This window comes from Convolutriloba macropyga, chromosome 12, assembly GCF_964194025.1.
Source record: "Convolutriloba macropyga chromosome 12, txConMacr16.3, whole genome shotgun sequence".
Taxonomy (NCBI): Eukaryota; Metazoa; Xenacoelomorpha; order Acoela; family Convolutidae; genus Convolutriloba; species Convolutriloba macropyga.
The window spans coordinates 30911392-30927051 of record NC_134479.1 but is presented as its reverse complement, the minus strand read 5'-3'; the positions used below and the strand labels follow the sequence as shown (position 1 = coordinate 30927051).

Sequence of the window (15660 nt, the reverse complement as noted above, 5' to 3'; positions counted from 1 at the left end):
CATTTGAAACCAAAATTTTCACTGAATGTCTTCTCAAAGCCAATAGGAGTTGTCAATTGGATAATGTGATAAGATTTCAAAAGTAAACAAAAATACGGAAATATCCAAAAAAAAACATTTAAAACTTTTTGAAATCTTGAGTCATTAAAATCATATTACTAAAAGTTAGAAGATAAAACCGCCAGCTAGACTAAACTTGGTTACAGTATTACGGCAGAGGGGCTGTCATCACCGAGTCTGACTTACAGTTCACGATAATATGTTTATGTTGGTTAATAATCAAAAAAAATTTTGAAAAATTTTTTTTAAGTCTTAACAGCCATTAGGTGTCCACTCAAAGCACTAGATATGTCCACCTAAATCTCATCACGGAACATATTGCATTGTTAGTCAATGAGTCCATGCTATTATACTCCAAAAAATAGTAAAACCTCAAAAAAAATTCAAAATTTCATTTGAAATTACGAAAACTCATAGTCGAATTTAACAAAAAAATGAGCAATTCCTTGAAAACATTTTTTTTGTTCATTGGTCTTCAGTTGACTGTAAAAGAGGTTTGTAATTAACGCAACCTCGATATGAGAAATGACTTGTCTCTAGGTGACTTAAAAAAGCAAAAATTAGAAAAGTTATAAAAAAAAGAGCTCTCAAATAGATTTCGAATTTTTTTTTTGATATTGAAGCTCCCTATGAGACCAGAACTAGTCTTTTTCATCGCCTTTAGTCTATTAAGAACGCGAAATTGCTTCATTTTTTGGCCAGAAATTTAAGTTTGAAATACTTTTTTTATAGAAAATATCTTAATTTGAAGAAAAATCACACTAAAATTGAACAAATATCCCATGTTCACACAAAAATTCAATCCTCGATAGCTCCTCCAAAAAAAACGAAAATCAAAAAATATTTTTAATTTTGAGTTCTACGCTGGACCAGCTTTTTAATGTTACCACTCAAATTTCTCTGTGATGAATATATCGATCGGCCAAAATTGACTGAACAAAAAAAACCCACTTGAGTATATAGTTCCTCCCCCCCCCCACAAGTGGGGTCGGAACAACAAGGAACAAACCGAAACCTGCACTAGAGCCCATCCGCTTCTCGAGTTACCCCTGGAAGAAGGCAAAACTCACAATATATTAAAATGATCTGAATTTCAACGTTGATAAACTTCCCCCTCTGCCGATAGAAAATACACGAAAAGAAAATATTGAACACTTGAAGCAATTTGTGGCCGTAACCAAAATTTTACATAATTTATAACTCCTAAAGAATCTTATTATACTTTTTCTATGTCGCAAAATATTTGACTGTTTAGATGATATCGACTTCTCAGAGGAGGAAGTATCTCGTAACAACAACTGTGAGTTTTAAAATGACTTCATGTTCAAAAACCTATTTGAAACACATTGCAGATGTTGGAACCAGCCAATCAAAAGGATTCAGAATCAAAGTCTCTGGTCGCAGGTCCTTGGCCTCGGAAATATTTTTGGCCTACTTAGTAGCACCATTGATGCAAGCAGCCGCCAAATTCCTGAAACCGTACACCACAAGTGAGCCATGTTTGAGGCAGGAAATGCGGAGCGTAAAATTTTACATTATGTCCCCAGTAAACAAGCCGCTCACAATCTCTTGTGTTTTGATAATTGTGTATCAAAAATCAGACATAGCACTAGGGCTCAAAGCGAGGGTATTGTCGCTAGGTTAAAACAGAATTACACAAAATTGTCTGCTCATACATTAGTGATCATTTCAAAACGGTTAAAAAAAATCCCTCTAAAGGAATACGTCAACCATAGCAACCGCAGATTCCGACCAACAAACACGGAAATAATTAAGAGGCGGAAGAAAGTATTTTGGAATCATTTTTGAGCCCTCCACATTCGGGCAACTTAGAATAATGATCCAGGTAGAGTCACAAACAAGCATTTAACCTCAGTTCTACAGCCCTCCTTCAAACCAGCAGTCATGTACTCAGGGTCACTGGCTATAATATGACAGAAAAACGGAAAAATTACGCTCATCCACAGTTATACATCTAGTATTTCTCACAAAAAAAAAGATTCATAAACCCAGACCACCCAGGTTGAGGTCGCGCTCGAAATCACCTCTGATCAGACCGTCCCAGACAAGTGGGACCTCTGATCAGATCGTCCCAGACCGAAGTGACCTCTGATCAGACGAGTATGCGCTCGAAGATCATTGTGCGCTCGAAGTGCGCTCGAAGCCGCCTCTGACCAGACGAGTTCCAGACCGAAGTGACCCCTGATCAGAAAAGTTCCAGACCATTGCCCAGACGAGTTCCAGACCATTGTCCAGACTAAAGTGCGCTCGAAATATTGTCCCAGACTAAAGTGCGCTCGAAATCACCTCTGATCAGAGAAAGATTTTGAACATGAACAAATCTCTCAATATCGTTATTGTATATTCATTTCATCTATCATTTTATCAATCTTATATTCAACTAACAAAAAAAAACAATCCCGAAAGTATTGTTTATGAAAGTAAATCGAAAAAAAAATGATCAAAAAAATTACTGAGTATGCCATTTTTTTATGCTTTTAACTGAAAAAATGAACTTAGACAGCTCTGCATAAAAACGTCTTGATCTACTTTGATTCAAAATCTTTACTTGAGGGGACCGGCATTTGTTATCAGCTGGACCCCTTGGTTCTGATCAAACCCATCAGATTTTCAGATGAAGTTCCCCTCAGAATGCTGTTTTATTGTTGTCTCTTACACGAGACAACCAAAGTCAGTAAGAAAACAAAAAAAAAATTGAAAAAAATTTCGCTCGAATTGGTCTCTGTTCAGACTAGTGTGCGCTCGAATCGGCCTCTGATCAGACTAGTGTGCGCTTAAAACTGCCTCTGATCAGACCGTCCCAGACCAAAGTGACTTCTGATCAGACCGTCCCAGAACAAAGTGGCCTCTGATCAGGCAAGTTCCAGACCATTGTCCAGACAAAAGTGCGCTCGAAGCCTTTTCCAGACCATGTAATTCGAGCGCACCGGTAAACATGTGTGCGCTCGAAACTCGTCTGATCAGGGGTCACTTCGGTCTGGCCACCTCGACCTGGGCAGCAATTGCAATTAAATGTTGCATGAGACAATAAAGAGCCTATCCAAATGTCTCCCACATGTTTATCAAGGTGGTCCAGTGGCTTCACCGGCCAACTAGAAAAAAAAGCCGAAAGCTAAAGTACGCTCTCTGTTGAAAGAGAGGTCTGATATTAAGCTCTGTTTCTCAGTCATTGCCAGCGTCAAGTTAATTGAACCAGAACCCTGTCGGTAACCATGCCATTATTTTCTTGTGAGGCTATACTTGTGAATTAGAAACTGATTAGGGGAAGGGGAGCCTAAATGGGAGGCTAAGAAGTTCAATAGTGGGCTTCAAATAACATTGGAGGTTAAGATATACCACTATTATTGTTCCGACCCCCACTTTAGTGGGGAGGCAGGAACTATATCCTGAAATGGGTTTTTTGTTCAGAACATTTTGGCAGATTGATATATTCATCGCATAGAGTTGTGAGTGGTATCACTAAAAAGCTTGTACACCCTAGAATATGGAAATTAAAAGACTTTCATGAATTTCGTTTTTTTTTACCGGGAGTTATCAGGCTTTAAAGTTTTGTGAATACTCGATAGTTTTCATTCACTTTTTCAGTAGTTTTTGCTAAAATTTGGCACAATTTTTGCTAATCTATTCTAGAATACGCTGAAATTTTTAACAGTAGAGTTTTATTGTTACTATTAGTGACAGAAGAGCAATGCTGAAAAGTTTGATTTGAGTTTCTTTGCTAATAATTTTGAACATTCAGACATTCTTCATCAAAAATTGAACAACATATGCATTTTTGGTCCAATTTGTTTAAGTTTGCCGAAAGTGTAGTCCTTTGAACCGTCTACATAATCTCTCTAAACTCTAAAAAAGAGCTATTTGAATCTCGGCGCCCTGCAAAATTCTTCTGGAATTAAAACTTTGCCGTTTAATTTAACTCGATAAAAACACAAACTGCATATTTTTTTTAATATTTGATGTATTTCACTTAAAAATTGGTCTAATTTCGAAACTATTGGTACAGTTGGGCGCATGACAAAATCAGGGATATGTTTGATATTATCATGAATTCTTACAATCAGAAAATTATTAATTTTAAGAAGAGCTTTAGTAAACTTTAACTGAATTATTGTATTGTTCTTCAATTGTTTTTCTTTTTGCATTCTGATTACTAAGTCTTACAATTCAAAAGTCCAGTCTGCTTCTGCAAAAGGTGTAGGTGAACCATTCGATTGTTAACTAATCTCTCTTATGTCATTGTTTATATTTGTTTTAAGGAAATTTCAATTATCTTTTGAACTTGTCAATTTTTTTATGTTATGTCTTTCAATTTGTACCATTTTTTCAAGGAAAAAGGTCTATTTTTCTTTCTGATAGAATACAACTTTATTTTTTGACGGATTGTTTTAAAAGAACGGTATCTTGGTTTCGGTACTACGAGTTTTCATACTAAATTGTGTGATTTTTTGAATAATTGACGATTTTTGCTGTTGTTTTTGTTTCTTTGGCAAATTGTCAAATTAACAGTTACTAGCAACCTATCTGAAAAAAACTTTCGCAAAAAAATTTTAAAATAACTTTTTTTGTTTTCTTAACATGTGGTTTTAAATGCTGCGACAACGATCTATAGCAGAATTTGGTAGTTTTTTTATTTTTGCCATGAATCTGCAGTTAATTTTTGTTATCGTTTGCTAAATATTGGGTAATTAAAGTTCCCAGTAGCCAGCTATTGATGCAAAAACTAACTTAATAACTGATTCCGATATATAGCAAATGGCTCAATTGACTTCTAAATTAAAATATTTCAAAAAAATGAAAACTTATTCTCCAACTCATCCCTTTTTGTTCTGGTTTGCGTTTTTTCCGTATTTCACAATATTGTATCAATTTGGTAATTTAGCTTCATTATTGACAGATTTTTTCAATGTTTTGTTGAAGGAAATAGTGATTTTTCTGTTTCTTAAAATTTTTGACTGATGTCCTCAAGGCTTAAACAATCAATTTTAATCTATTTTTGTTGTTTTCGCTGTCATTCCGAAATAGTCGTTTTGCAAAACGACTTCAAGATGTTCAAAGGAGTTCCAAAGGAAGATTTTATTTTCTCCCGGTTTCTTATTTATAGTTTTAATGGCTTCAACCCTGTGCTTTCGAAAAATTGTTTGTGAAAACTTTTGTCTCAGCTTATGTTTAATGTTATTTTACAATCTAATCACTTAGTCTCATTAATGACAGGCGCAAAAAAATTTTTTAAAAATTGCAAAATAACCTGTCTATTCTTTTTGCTGAAAGCTTATGTTGGCTATATTTTCTGAAAATATTTGTTTTTTAAAGAAGACATTGGATTTCTGAGATTTGCAAATCTTATTTCTGTTAACTTGTAGCTTAGCATCCCTTTGGGCAAATCACATCCTTCATGAAATCAACTATATTTGGCATTTTAAAGCAGTTTTATTCCTGAAATGGTCTTTGTTCTCAGTACAACCAGCTTTTGTAAAATTTTCGTGATTTTTGCATATATTCGCCCAATTTTGTAATTGTTTTTTTTCACAATATCAAAAAATTGGGAGCTTTCTCTGGTCTATTTAATCTTGATTGTGAAGCGCTTAATGTTTAATTGGCTGGGACATAGTTTTTGTGCAATTTGTTTTCGTGCAAATTTTTTCGTGCAATTTTTTTATTTTTGCCTGTATATATTGGTCTCTTTGTAGTCGTATGATAGTAGTCGTATCTCTCATTGTGTGGTACGGTTGTACCATATTAGGTTCATGTTTGATAACTTCGTACTAAATTAATTTAAGTTTGCCCTTGTCAGGCTAAAAGTCATATTTCACATATAATTAATTTGCCGCCGACTAATAAGTCAACTTTTCAGTTTTGTTCATATCTCCCACTTTTGATTATTTATTCATTCTCTATAATCTTATCATTGAATTCGGTTGCCTTCAATCTACTCTTTTTTACACTAAGAGCGATCCTATCGGATTCGAGGAGGAATTCAACACTCAATAATTTTGTCTGCAATCGCATCACGATAGCTAAGTAAAACTAAGAGTGGTAATCCCACAAATTAGTAAAACTTGGATTCGCACCCCGAATCCACTCTACAATTTCTAAGTTGACTTGTGACGCGAAACGTATCTCTACGGTCAGGGATATCACATGGCGCAGTCAGCAACTAAAGAACGTGCATTTCTTGGAATCGAGCCCTTTTGAGAAAAATCAACACTTGAACCTCCATTGCGATGGGATCGATGGCAGATCATATTAAAATTAGCTATCATGGCTAAAGAAAGCATTTCGATTGATATTCTTCTTGGAGACCCGCCAGAAAAATTCATTCTACCTCCAGAGCCGATATACGAGGATGACGTTGAAAACAGCACAGCTCAAAGCGAACGAGATCGACGAATCCGTAATGAGCAGTTGAAAAACTCGTGGTTAAACCGCTGTCAGAAAAAAGAACTCGTAGGTATACTGTGTCGTGAAAAACCCTGGAAATATTGTGATGACAAAGCCGTCTCTTTAAGGTATCTCAGCTTAGGGTTGGAGGGTAGACGAATATTTGGTTCCCCAGAACCAAATATCCAGATTGATCAAGTAACAACAAAGGTTCTCTGGGAAAGTCTTGATAGGGTGTTAACTAAACAACGAAACATCACATTTGATCGCTACACTTTTCATACTAGAAAGCAAATGAAGTGGAAAAGTTTTACGGTTGCCTTCGGAAACTATCTTTGAATTGCGATTTAGGAAGCCACGAGGAGTCGATCATTCGTGACGTCTTCATAGCTAATATGCAAGATGGCGAAATCCAAAGGGAAATGTTAAAAGAAACACGAACGGCTAAAAAAGCTCTTGAAATTGCTATGAACATTGAAATGGGAATACAAAATCAACTAAAAATATCTGGATCTCCAGCTTCGACAACTACAAATGAAATTACAATTCAGACGATAACTAATGTGCAGGGATCGTGGAATAGATCACGAGCGTCGAGAAACCAGTTCGTCAAGGCAACAATTTGTCCAAATTGTGGCTATGGTTGGTCTTCATCTCATAGACAAAAATGTCCTGCCCGTGGAAACTGTAAAAATTGCGGCATTGCTAACCGCTTTGCAAAAGTTTGTCGAAAATACAAACAACCCAATAAACCCAAACCCAGAGTAGATTATGTAGATGACTCAGTTTCTGAGGCGGCTACAGTAGGTACGTCAGCAACAGCGGCCGAACAAGTCAATAATATGAATAGACTTTTGCAGCAGCAGAGCATCTACGACGCGAACTATGACTCGGACTACGATGATTACGATGATAGTTTGTAGCGGCGATTTCAACTGAAAACGACGCTCGGGAGGTGGAACCAGTAAATTTAGACATTTGTGTCAGGAATACAAAAACAAAGGCATTGGTGGATTCGGGAAGCGTGTGTACTATTGTAAACAAAAGCCTAGCAGACACAGTGGTGACCGAGTGCAATGAAAGCTATTGGGTACAGTCACCAGAAATACATGACATGAAAACTTTCTCTAAAGATATAATCAAGATTGTTGGCGTGATCAATACATCAATCAAATGTAGTGATTGGATAGCCACGGGCGTTGATGTAACAGTAGTGGAAGACGGTCCGAGACCCATCATTGGACGAGATATTTTTCCAAAGCTAGGTTTTTCTCTTACTCAGTTGAAACAAGTTGCAAATATTGATTAAAATCAATGCCTAATCAAGAAGCAGATTGCATTTGATTTTCCAGATATCATCACAAGAATTGGTAAATCTTTAAAACATTCAGTAAAATCAACATTTCACAAAGAATTTACACCTACACATCAAAAAGGACGACGAGTCCCCATTAACTTACAACCACTAGTTAATATAGAACTTAAAAACTACTTGACGAAAAACACATCATAAAATTAAACAGTTGTTCAGATAAAAACTTTATTTCACCTATAGTATTTACAGTAAAAAGAATAAAACAGTTAAACTAGCTCTAGACTCCAAAATTTTGAATAAATCTATCCATAAAAATAAATACCAAATGCCGAATATTGATAATTTAATTGACACAATTCAACAAAATTTGAACACATCCGCATCACAAGAAACAGCATATTTTTCAACTTTGGATTTGAAGTACGCATACAGTCAACTCAAATCAGACCCGGAAACGGCTCGGCATTGTAACTTCAATATCATTAGCGGTGAGAGAACTAGAACATATCGTTTTATTACCGGTTTCTACGGATTAACTGATATGCCAGCAGCATTCCAAAAAGTAATGGATTATACTTTAGTCGGACTCCAAAATACCTATTGTTTTCTGGATGACATTATAGTAGTTAGCCGTGGTTCTAAAAAAAACCACTTAAACTTAGTCTATAAATGTTCAAAGAAAATAGATGAGGATATTTTACAGATAAACTTACCTAAATGTCATTTCATAAAAACAGAAATTGAATGGCTAGGACATAAATTTAGTCAATCAGGAATTGCACCACTTGAGCCAAAACCAGCGGCAATCGCTTCCCTATCAGCACCTAAAAACCTAAAACAACTACGATCATTTTTAGGTTCTGTTCATTACTTAGGAAAATTCATTCCTAATTTATCACAATTGTGCCATCCTCTTCGACCATTACTAAAAAAGAAAATAAAAGTTGTCTGGAATACTGAACATGAAACTCACTTTCAAGCAATTAAAAATAAAGTCGCAATTGCAACAGGAAATACACGTTATAGTCCCCACTTGGAAACGCGGATCAAATGTGATGCTTCTAGAGCGGGACCAGGAGCAGCTTTAGAACAACGCTCACCTACAGGTTGGCATACAGTTGCATTCGCGTCTCGTTTCCTCAACACAAACGAGGAATGTTATAGTGTTAAGGAACTGGAATTGTGAGGGGTTGTGTGGTCTGTGGAACATTTTAAATACTATCTATTTGGCAAATCATTCACAATCATTACTGATCATCGAGCACTACTTTCAATTATGAAAAAGCATCGGTCGAATAAATCCTACAATAGTAGATTAACACGCTGGATAGATCGTCTTTTAGGTTTTGATTTTAACATCGAACATATACCTGGTGCAAAGATGGGGCTGATAGATTATATTTCCCGTCAACCAAATCAAGAAGCAAAAGTTACAAACAAATATGATGAGGAATTTGCGGTAGCAACAATTACCCGCATTCGTGACGCTATTGCTGCAATTTACGTAAATACCACAACACAAAACTGCCAATCACAGCACTTTAACAGCGTCACTCACACACATTCCACACGTGCCTCGCATCCTCGCTTAACAAACTATTCCAATTTGCTTTCTGCCCTTAATCGTAATGCAACTCAGTTGCTTCTTGAAAATTCTACAAATGCAGCACAATTCAAATAATATTTCAAACTCAACTCAAATCACTACTCATTCAGAAATCCATACAAGCGCATCACATATCCATACAATTTCCACTCACACAATGAGCAGCTTAACATCCAACCCACAAACTCCTCCTACACACAGCCGGGTCACATTTCAATCTACCCCCAATTCAGCGGTGAACACGACGAGATCATCTAACGAGGGTCAGAATTCACCAAACTTGGACCTGTCGAAAGAAGAAGTCTTTGAAAATAATTTAACACAGTTATTTACTAAAGGCTTCTCGGCTGTTCTAACCAGCAAAGATGCCGTCCTTAAAGAAGTGCGTGATTGCATCCTCCATAACGACCCCCAAAGATGTAAGGAAGTGAATCCTTACATGTTCTCCTACTGGAGAGATCTCCATGTCCGCTCGGGTTGTGTCTGTATAGATGAACGGGCGGCAATCCCACATTCTATTCAGGACGCAGTTTTGGTAAGCCTTCACCTAACACACCCTGGTAGTTGGGGAATGACAACACTCGGGCAGTACGCGTTCTGGCCGTATATGCTCCGAGAAATCTTAAACAAGGCGGCTCAGTGCAAGCCTTGCACTGATATTGGTAAGAATCTTAAGCCCATTGTTCCGGCGTCTAAATGGAAACCTTTGCTGACATGTAGAGAGACATGTAATGAAGAAATACAAATTGATTTTGGAGGACCCATTACAAATGAAAAATACCAATATATTTATTTTCTTGCTTGTATTGATCGTTTTTCAAAATTGCCCACTGTAGAAGTCTTTGAAAAAGCTAATGGACCAAACGTCCTTAAATTCTTAGATGACTACATTCACATACATGGTGTCCCCCGAAATATTAGACTAGATCAAGCACGTTGCTTAATTGGTTACAAAGTAAGAAATTTATGTAAACAGCATAACATTAACATACTCCCTGCCCCTGTTAACGATCATAGAGCTATAGGATTAGTAGAGCGTTTGACACAAACTATTAAAAGACGCTTAAGCTGCATGAAATTAGATAATAGAAATAAAAACATTCACAATTAAAGAAGCAATAAAGTCAATAGTCTATCAATTACGTATTTGCAAGCAAAAGACAGCAAATGTAACACATTTCCAAGCACATTTTGGAAGAAAGCCAAACACACCACTAAGTAATATTAGTACAGTACCAAAGTCATCTAATCTATCATATGAAAATATTCTAAACCACTACTTAGATGCCGATACCGTCCCCGTAGAAGATTACTTTGACGAAAACAGATGGGTAACAGGTGATCGTAGCTATATTCTCATAGAATAGACTATGCAAAAAGCACAAGTGGATGCGGGACGCCGTTACATTGTGCATCCCAAACTGAATAACCCAATTCCGCGGACAGAACAGTCACTCGATCTAAAATTGGCACGCAAAGTGACAAAGCGATCAAAACGGGACCTCCATGGATTATGGGAAACTTTGGCACCAGGTAGTACAGTAGTACGAACATCTGATACTACTACAGTTATTAAAGAACCTGGAGTACCCGAAGTATGCGTACGAAACAGTGACATCGCCAAATTTGGCACTCGCGCTGAACGCAACACAGGCCTTTGGGAGTACGCAAAACGATGTCCTCTCCCCTATGAGAAATACACGGAGGAAAAGATTTCACAGCACACCAAAGAGCTGAAAAAGAAATTCCGTGTTCAAAAAATTCGTCACCGCCCGACCCAATCAAACGCGGCCTCGGGAGTCTCGTCTTCAAACCGCAATATTTCAAAGGCAATGGCATCCGAAAACCTAAAAATCCCCAAGCAGGGGGCAAACGTTCCAGAAATACTTCTGCAACACTCAACACGTCAAATGCTTCTTCTGTTGCTGCGTCCTCAGTAACATCTTCCGCCGCTTCACCTTCTTCGTCCAGAAACAAAAGAACTCGGCGCGCCCCCAACTATTTATGTTTTGAAAGTTCTGTGTGCTCGGTAAGCGATGACTCTGCCGCTCCTGCACCTAAGAAACAAAAGCCCGCAAATCCAGTGATTGCGACAATAATTCAAGAAGAGGCAGCACAACCCTCTGCACCACAGACTTATTATGAGTTGCAAGTAGTGAGTCCTCCTGCACCCCCTCCAGTTGGAACATGGTCATCCGAGAGCTATGACTATGAGGATTATACAAGAGAGGTTAGCATGAGCGTCTTTGATGCAGAAAATCAGATTTAAGCTAAAAACGACCATGTTTAATTTGTTAAATTGTTGAATGCGTTCATTCTGATTTCTTTAATTGTCCATTATTAATTTAAATATGGATTAGTACCACTTGTGCGCTCATTTTGAGTTAATGTTCAATATTTATTTGCGTTTGTGTTACATGTTCTTCAGTTTAAGTTGATGTTGTTTATGTACCAATATTCTGTACATTATTATTTTGGGGATTCGCACCTCGATTATGCCTTAATTTATGTTCTATTTTTGTGATTGAAAGTACATGTTGAGAGTTTACATTGATTTTATTCTTCAAGCATAAACCCCTCATTTCCATTGCCATTTCTTCACTAATCTGTTGTTGCTCACGTTATTTACTATTTATATTAACCAGTACATATGTATTATTATCAAAAATTTTACACTATTGCAGATTAAAAATTTCTCTCCAGCAGAGGATATGTGGTACGGTTGTACCATATTAAGTTCATGTTTGATTACTTAGTACTAAATTAATTTTGCCCTTGTCAGGCTAATAGTCATATTTCACATTTAATTAATTTGCCGACGACTATTAAGTCAACTTTTAAATTTTGGTCATATCTCCCGCTTTTCATTATTTATTCATTCTCTAGAATCTTATAATTGAACTCAGTTGCCTCAATCTACTCTGCTTTACACTAAGAGCGATCCTATCGGATTTGAGGAGGAATTCCACACTCAATAATTTTGTCTGCAATCGCATCACGATTGCTAAGTAAAACTAAGAGTGGTAATCCCACATATTAGTAAAACTTGGATTCGCACCTCGAATGCACTCTACAATTTCTAAGTGGATTTGTGACGCGAAACTTATCTCTACAGTCAAGGATATCACACATTGATTTCATTTGATCCATAATATGTCTAATCAGTTTGATATTAATTCGTTTCCAGAAAAAGAACGTTTTAAGTTTTGCCCTTTTGTTCATTTCTTCTGGACTTAATACCAATAAGCAATGAGGAAAAGTCCCATATTTTCCTTTAATGAAGTAGGGGATAATCTTTTTTGGCCTAAGTTTAATCTGATGGTTTTTTGATTTGGTTTCTCTTTCGTTTTCAAAATATGGACAACGAGTTTTTGTCTTAATTATTATTTGTAATTATCTGATTTTTATTACATTCATTTCCGGTAGTCGTATTATTGCAGCCACGGGTCTCATCGGCCCTCTTAGGTAGATTGTTTTGCTCATTTAGTATTTTGTTGAAAGATGTGTTGATCTGTTACTTTTTTATCTCTTCCTCATTTGGTAGACAATTAAGTGAAAAATGTAGATGAGCGGGGTCGGAACTTTATGTGCGAACTCACATTACCGATCCTCCTTGTTAACATTTAAAGTGAAAAATGGCACCAGTTTTGGCGCACTTTTCATTTGACTTTTAGTATGAAATTGCCACCAATTGAACTCAGCTGCTGGAATTTGTGATTGAGAATTTTGGATCACGCGAAATGCAAAAAGTCAAGGGCGTAGAAGTGACTCGAAAAGTCCAAACCGTCAAGCAAAAATTTTGCATGAAAAAGACACACACGTTTACATTAAATGCTATGAACTTCGCTCAAGAGCAATTAAAAGCGGAAACGATAAGCCGTGAAAAATGTCGTATTCATATCAAATTATTGTAGTATTTTTCTCATTCAATTTTTAAACAGACTTGAACGTGGCAAATATACTCAGGAGTGGTAAAAAATTCAAAGTTATTTCATCTTGTTCTACCTTTTCTTTTTTCTGCGAACTCATCTTAATTATATCTTCATTGTTAAATTTTTGAAAGCTGATGTAATTGCTCGGTTGTAATTGATTTGCATTGAAAAATTATTATTCTAGCCGAAATTCGAAAGTAAATTCAATAATAGTAGTGCACATTTAACGAAAACAAGCATCTAAGAAATTTAGTTATCTAAAACGGGAAGTATTGCAAATTTATTTGTAGACAGACTAAGAATTAGTAATTTTACTAGAAGACATACCAATATTGAGAGTTGTTCTAAATGAAATGTAATTGTTGGCAATGTTACAAATATTGAATAATCAGCCAAAAACAAGTATTTTTTTCTGATTTAGTTTTTCTGAACATTTTGCAGGATACAGTTTCAATTTACTAACATTTAAAATTGCTAATCCACAGAAATACAAAATATTTTTTCTTTGGAGAGGAATCAGTAAGCTGAAAGTTTTTGACCAAAATTAAACCCTGATTACCATAATCGAGAAGAATATGAATGATCATAAGAGAGTCCTTTGGGCAAACAAGGGTCTGTAAACGGCTGGCCTCCGTAATGGATCCACTTATTGGCGATACGTTTATTTCCCATAAGAACTGGACATCCTCCGTGGTAAGTCCTGGGTTCCTGGACTCCGTCTGAGTTGAGGTTGTGCCAGACCAGAGCAGTCCCCTTTCTGGGCTTGACAGCCAGGTTGAGGATTGGAAATGCGGTGTAGCCACCTTCGGCAACGTCGGAGAGGTAGACCATAAAAGTTACCAATCTGCAATAGAAAAAGAAACTTACTCTACTGCCATAGTTAAGAGGTCGACATCGGAAAGATTCCGTATCAAGTTATAGCGTGTCCCATAAAGTTGAAATAATCGAACGCTTCAAAAACACCGTCCACATTGCTCATTTGCATGTCAATTGCATGTTTTGACGTCTTCCGAACCTTCGATTATTTCAATTTTATGAGACAGACTATACTTGTCATGTACGGCCATGTAATTAAGGTAGGGAATTGACCCTCTCCTCGACTTTATTTGTTTTTCATATAGTCGAGCTCTCAACCTGCGATGTAAACTACTTCCCGAGAAACTGAATTTTGAGGAGAAAGGAACTTATTGAGTTCACATAAAATAAGTTCACATAACAAAATAAGTTAAAAATAAGATACAGAATTGATGTTATTGATGTTTTTTATACTATTATATATTGAAATAATGGGGGGGGGGGGGGGGTGTTTGATCTTTTGAACTTTTTTGGAATATAACTCAACTTATTGCAGTATGCAACCATCACATTCAAACGGGTAAAATTTGCCTTTGAGATGGAAGAAATGGTGCTGGTCAAGTAAGCCGATAGTTAAGCGAGCCGAATTTTGAAAATGAGGGAAAGTAAGCCGAAAAATTTTATGTCGGCTTACTTTTACTTCGGCTTACTTTGCATTCACCGGAAGAAATTGCTCATCGAAAAGATTGATAACTAAAGTTTGTGACCTGTTTTCCCAGCCGAGAGGGTAAAACCACTGTAGGGGCAGGTACTTGTCCTCGAAGTAGTCCGAGTGGAAGTAGTAGTGTCCCCCAATGCCATAGTTGCCCAATTGCCACTTGTCAGCTGTCGTCATACTTTTGTTTATGGCCCTACCCACCCTATGGGAGAGCTTGGCTGCTATCGGGGCTTCATGGTCGCCCAGCCACGCCGTGTTACCTGTTAATGATTTCAGTTTGAAAGATCCTGATCTATTTTGTCCCCCTTCACAACTTGGGCAAGTGAGCACACAGTTTTTACGTCCAAACCATTCGCGTGTTATAGACGCGAATGGTTTGGACGTATAAAGTTGAACTAATCGAACGTTTGAGAACTTCAAAACATGCAATTGAGAAGCAACGTGGTCATTTGAATGTCAACGCTTTTTTGATTAAGCTTCATTCATTAAGCATTAATTTTTGTCTCTTGAACGGTGAATTGCATGCCTAGAGATTAGTGAGGCGTAAGGCTACGAGAGAACTCCTCAGGAACTCCTCCTCCTCCTGGTTTTATCTGTTTATTCCTTTTGAGCAGAAAACATCAAATAGGCAGATGAAAAGAATCTATCAGAAGAAAAGACGGTACTACAACAACCGCATCAAAAAAGACCTGCAGGACTAATAAAATTGCTACAAACTTCGTCACAGGACATTAGTAATTCATTATGTTAAAATATGGGCGCAAACAGAAACATCCGAGTTTTCTACGTTTGACTGCCTATTGCAATGCCAGTTTGGTTTTGTTTGTGAACGGTT

At 36.8% G+C, this 15660-nt stretch overlaps 2 protein-coding genes across 3 annotated transcripts in view; one reads left to right on the top strand and one right to left on the bottom strand.

Annotated features, from left to right (window-relative positions):
- LOC142350808 (uncharacterized) overlaps window positions 1-15660 on the top strand; it is a 201774-nt gene that overhangs the window by 121135 nt on the left and 64979 nt on the right. The window lies entirely within an intron of this gene.
- The window catches only part of LOC142350248 (prolyl 4-hydroxylase subunit alpha-1-like), a 37238-nt gene that overhangs the window by 4969 nt on the left and 16609 nt on the right, over window positions 1-15660 (bottom strand). Inside the window, exons 8-9 of one of the 2 annotated variants that reach the window (XM_075402024.1) lie at window positions 14875-15085; window positions 13872-14156 (exon numbers count right to left, since the gene is read on the bottom strand). In XM_075402024.1, the coding sequence (XP_075258139.1) occupies window positions 13872-14156; window positions 14875-15085 (496 nt within the window). Of the gene's footprint in view, window positions 1-13484; window positions 14157-14874; window positions 15086-15660 lie in introns of those variants that run through there. The other variant, XM_075402023.1, reaches the window with a different exon arrangement.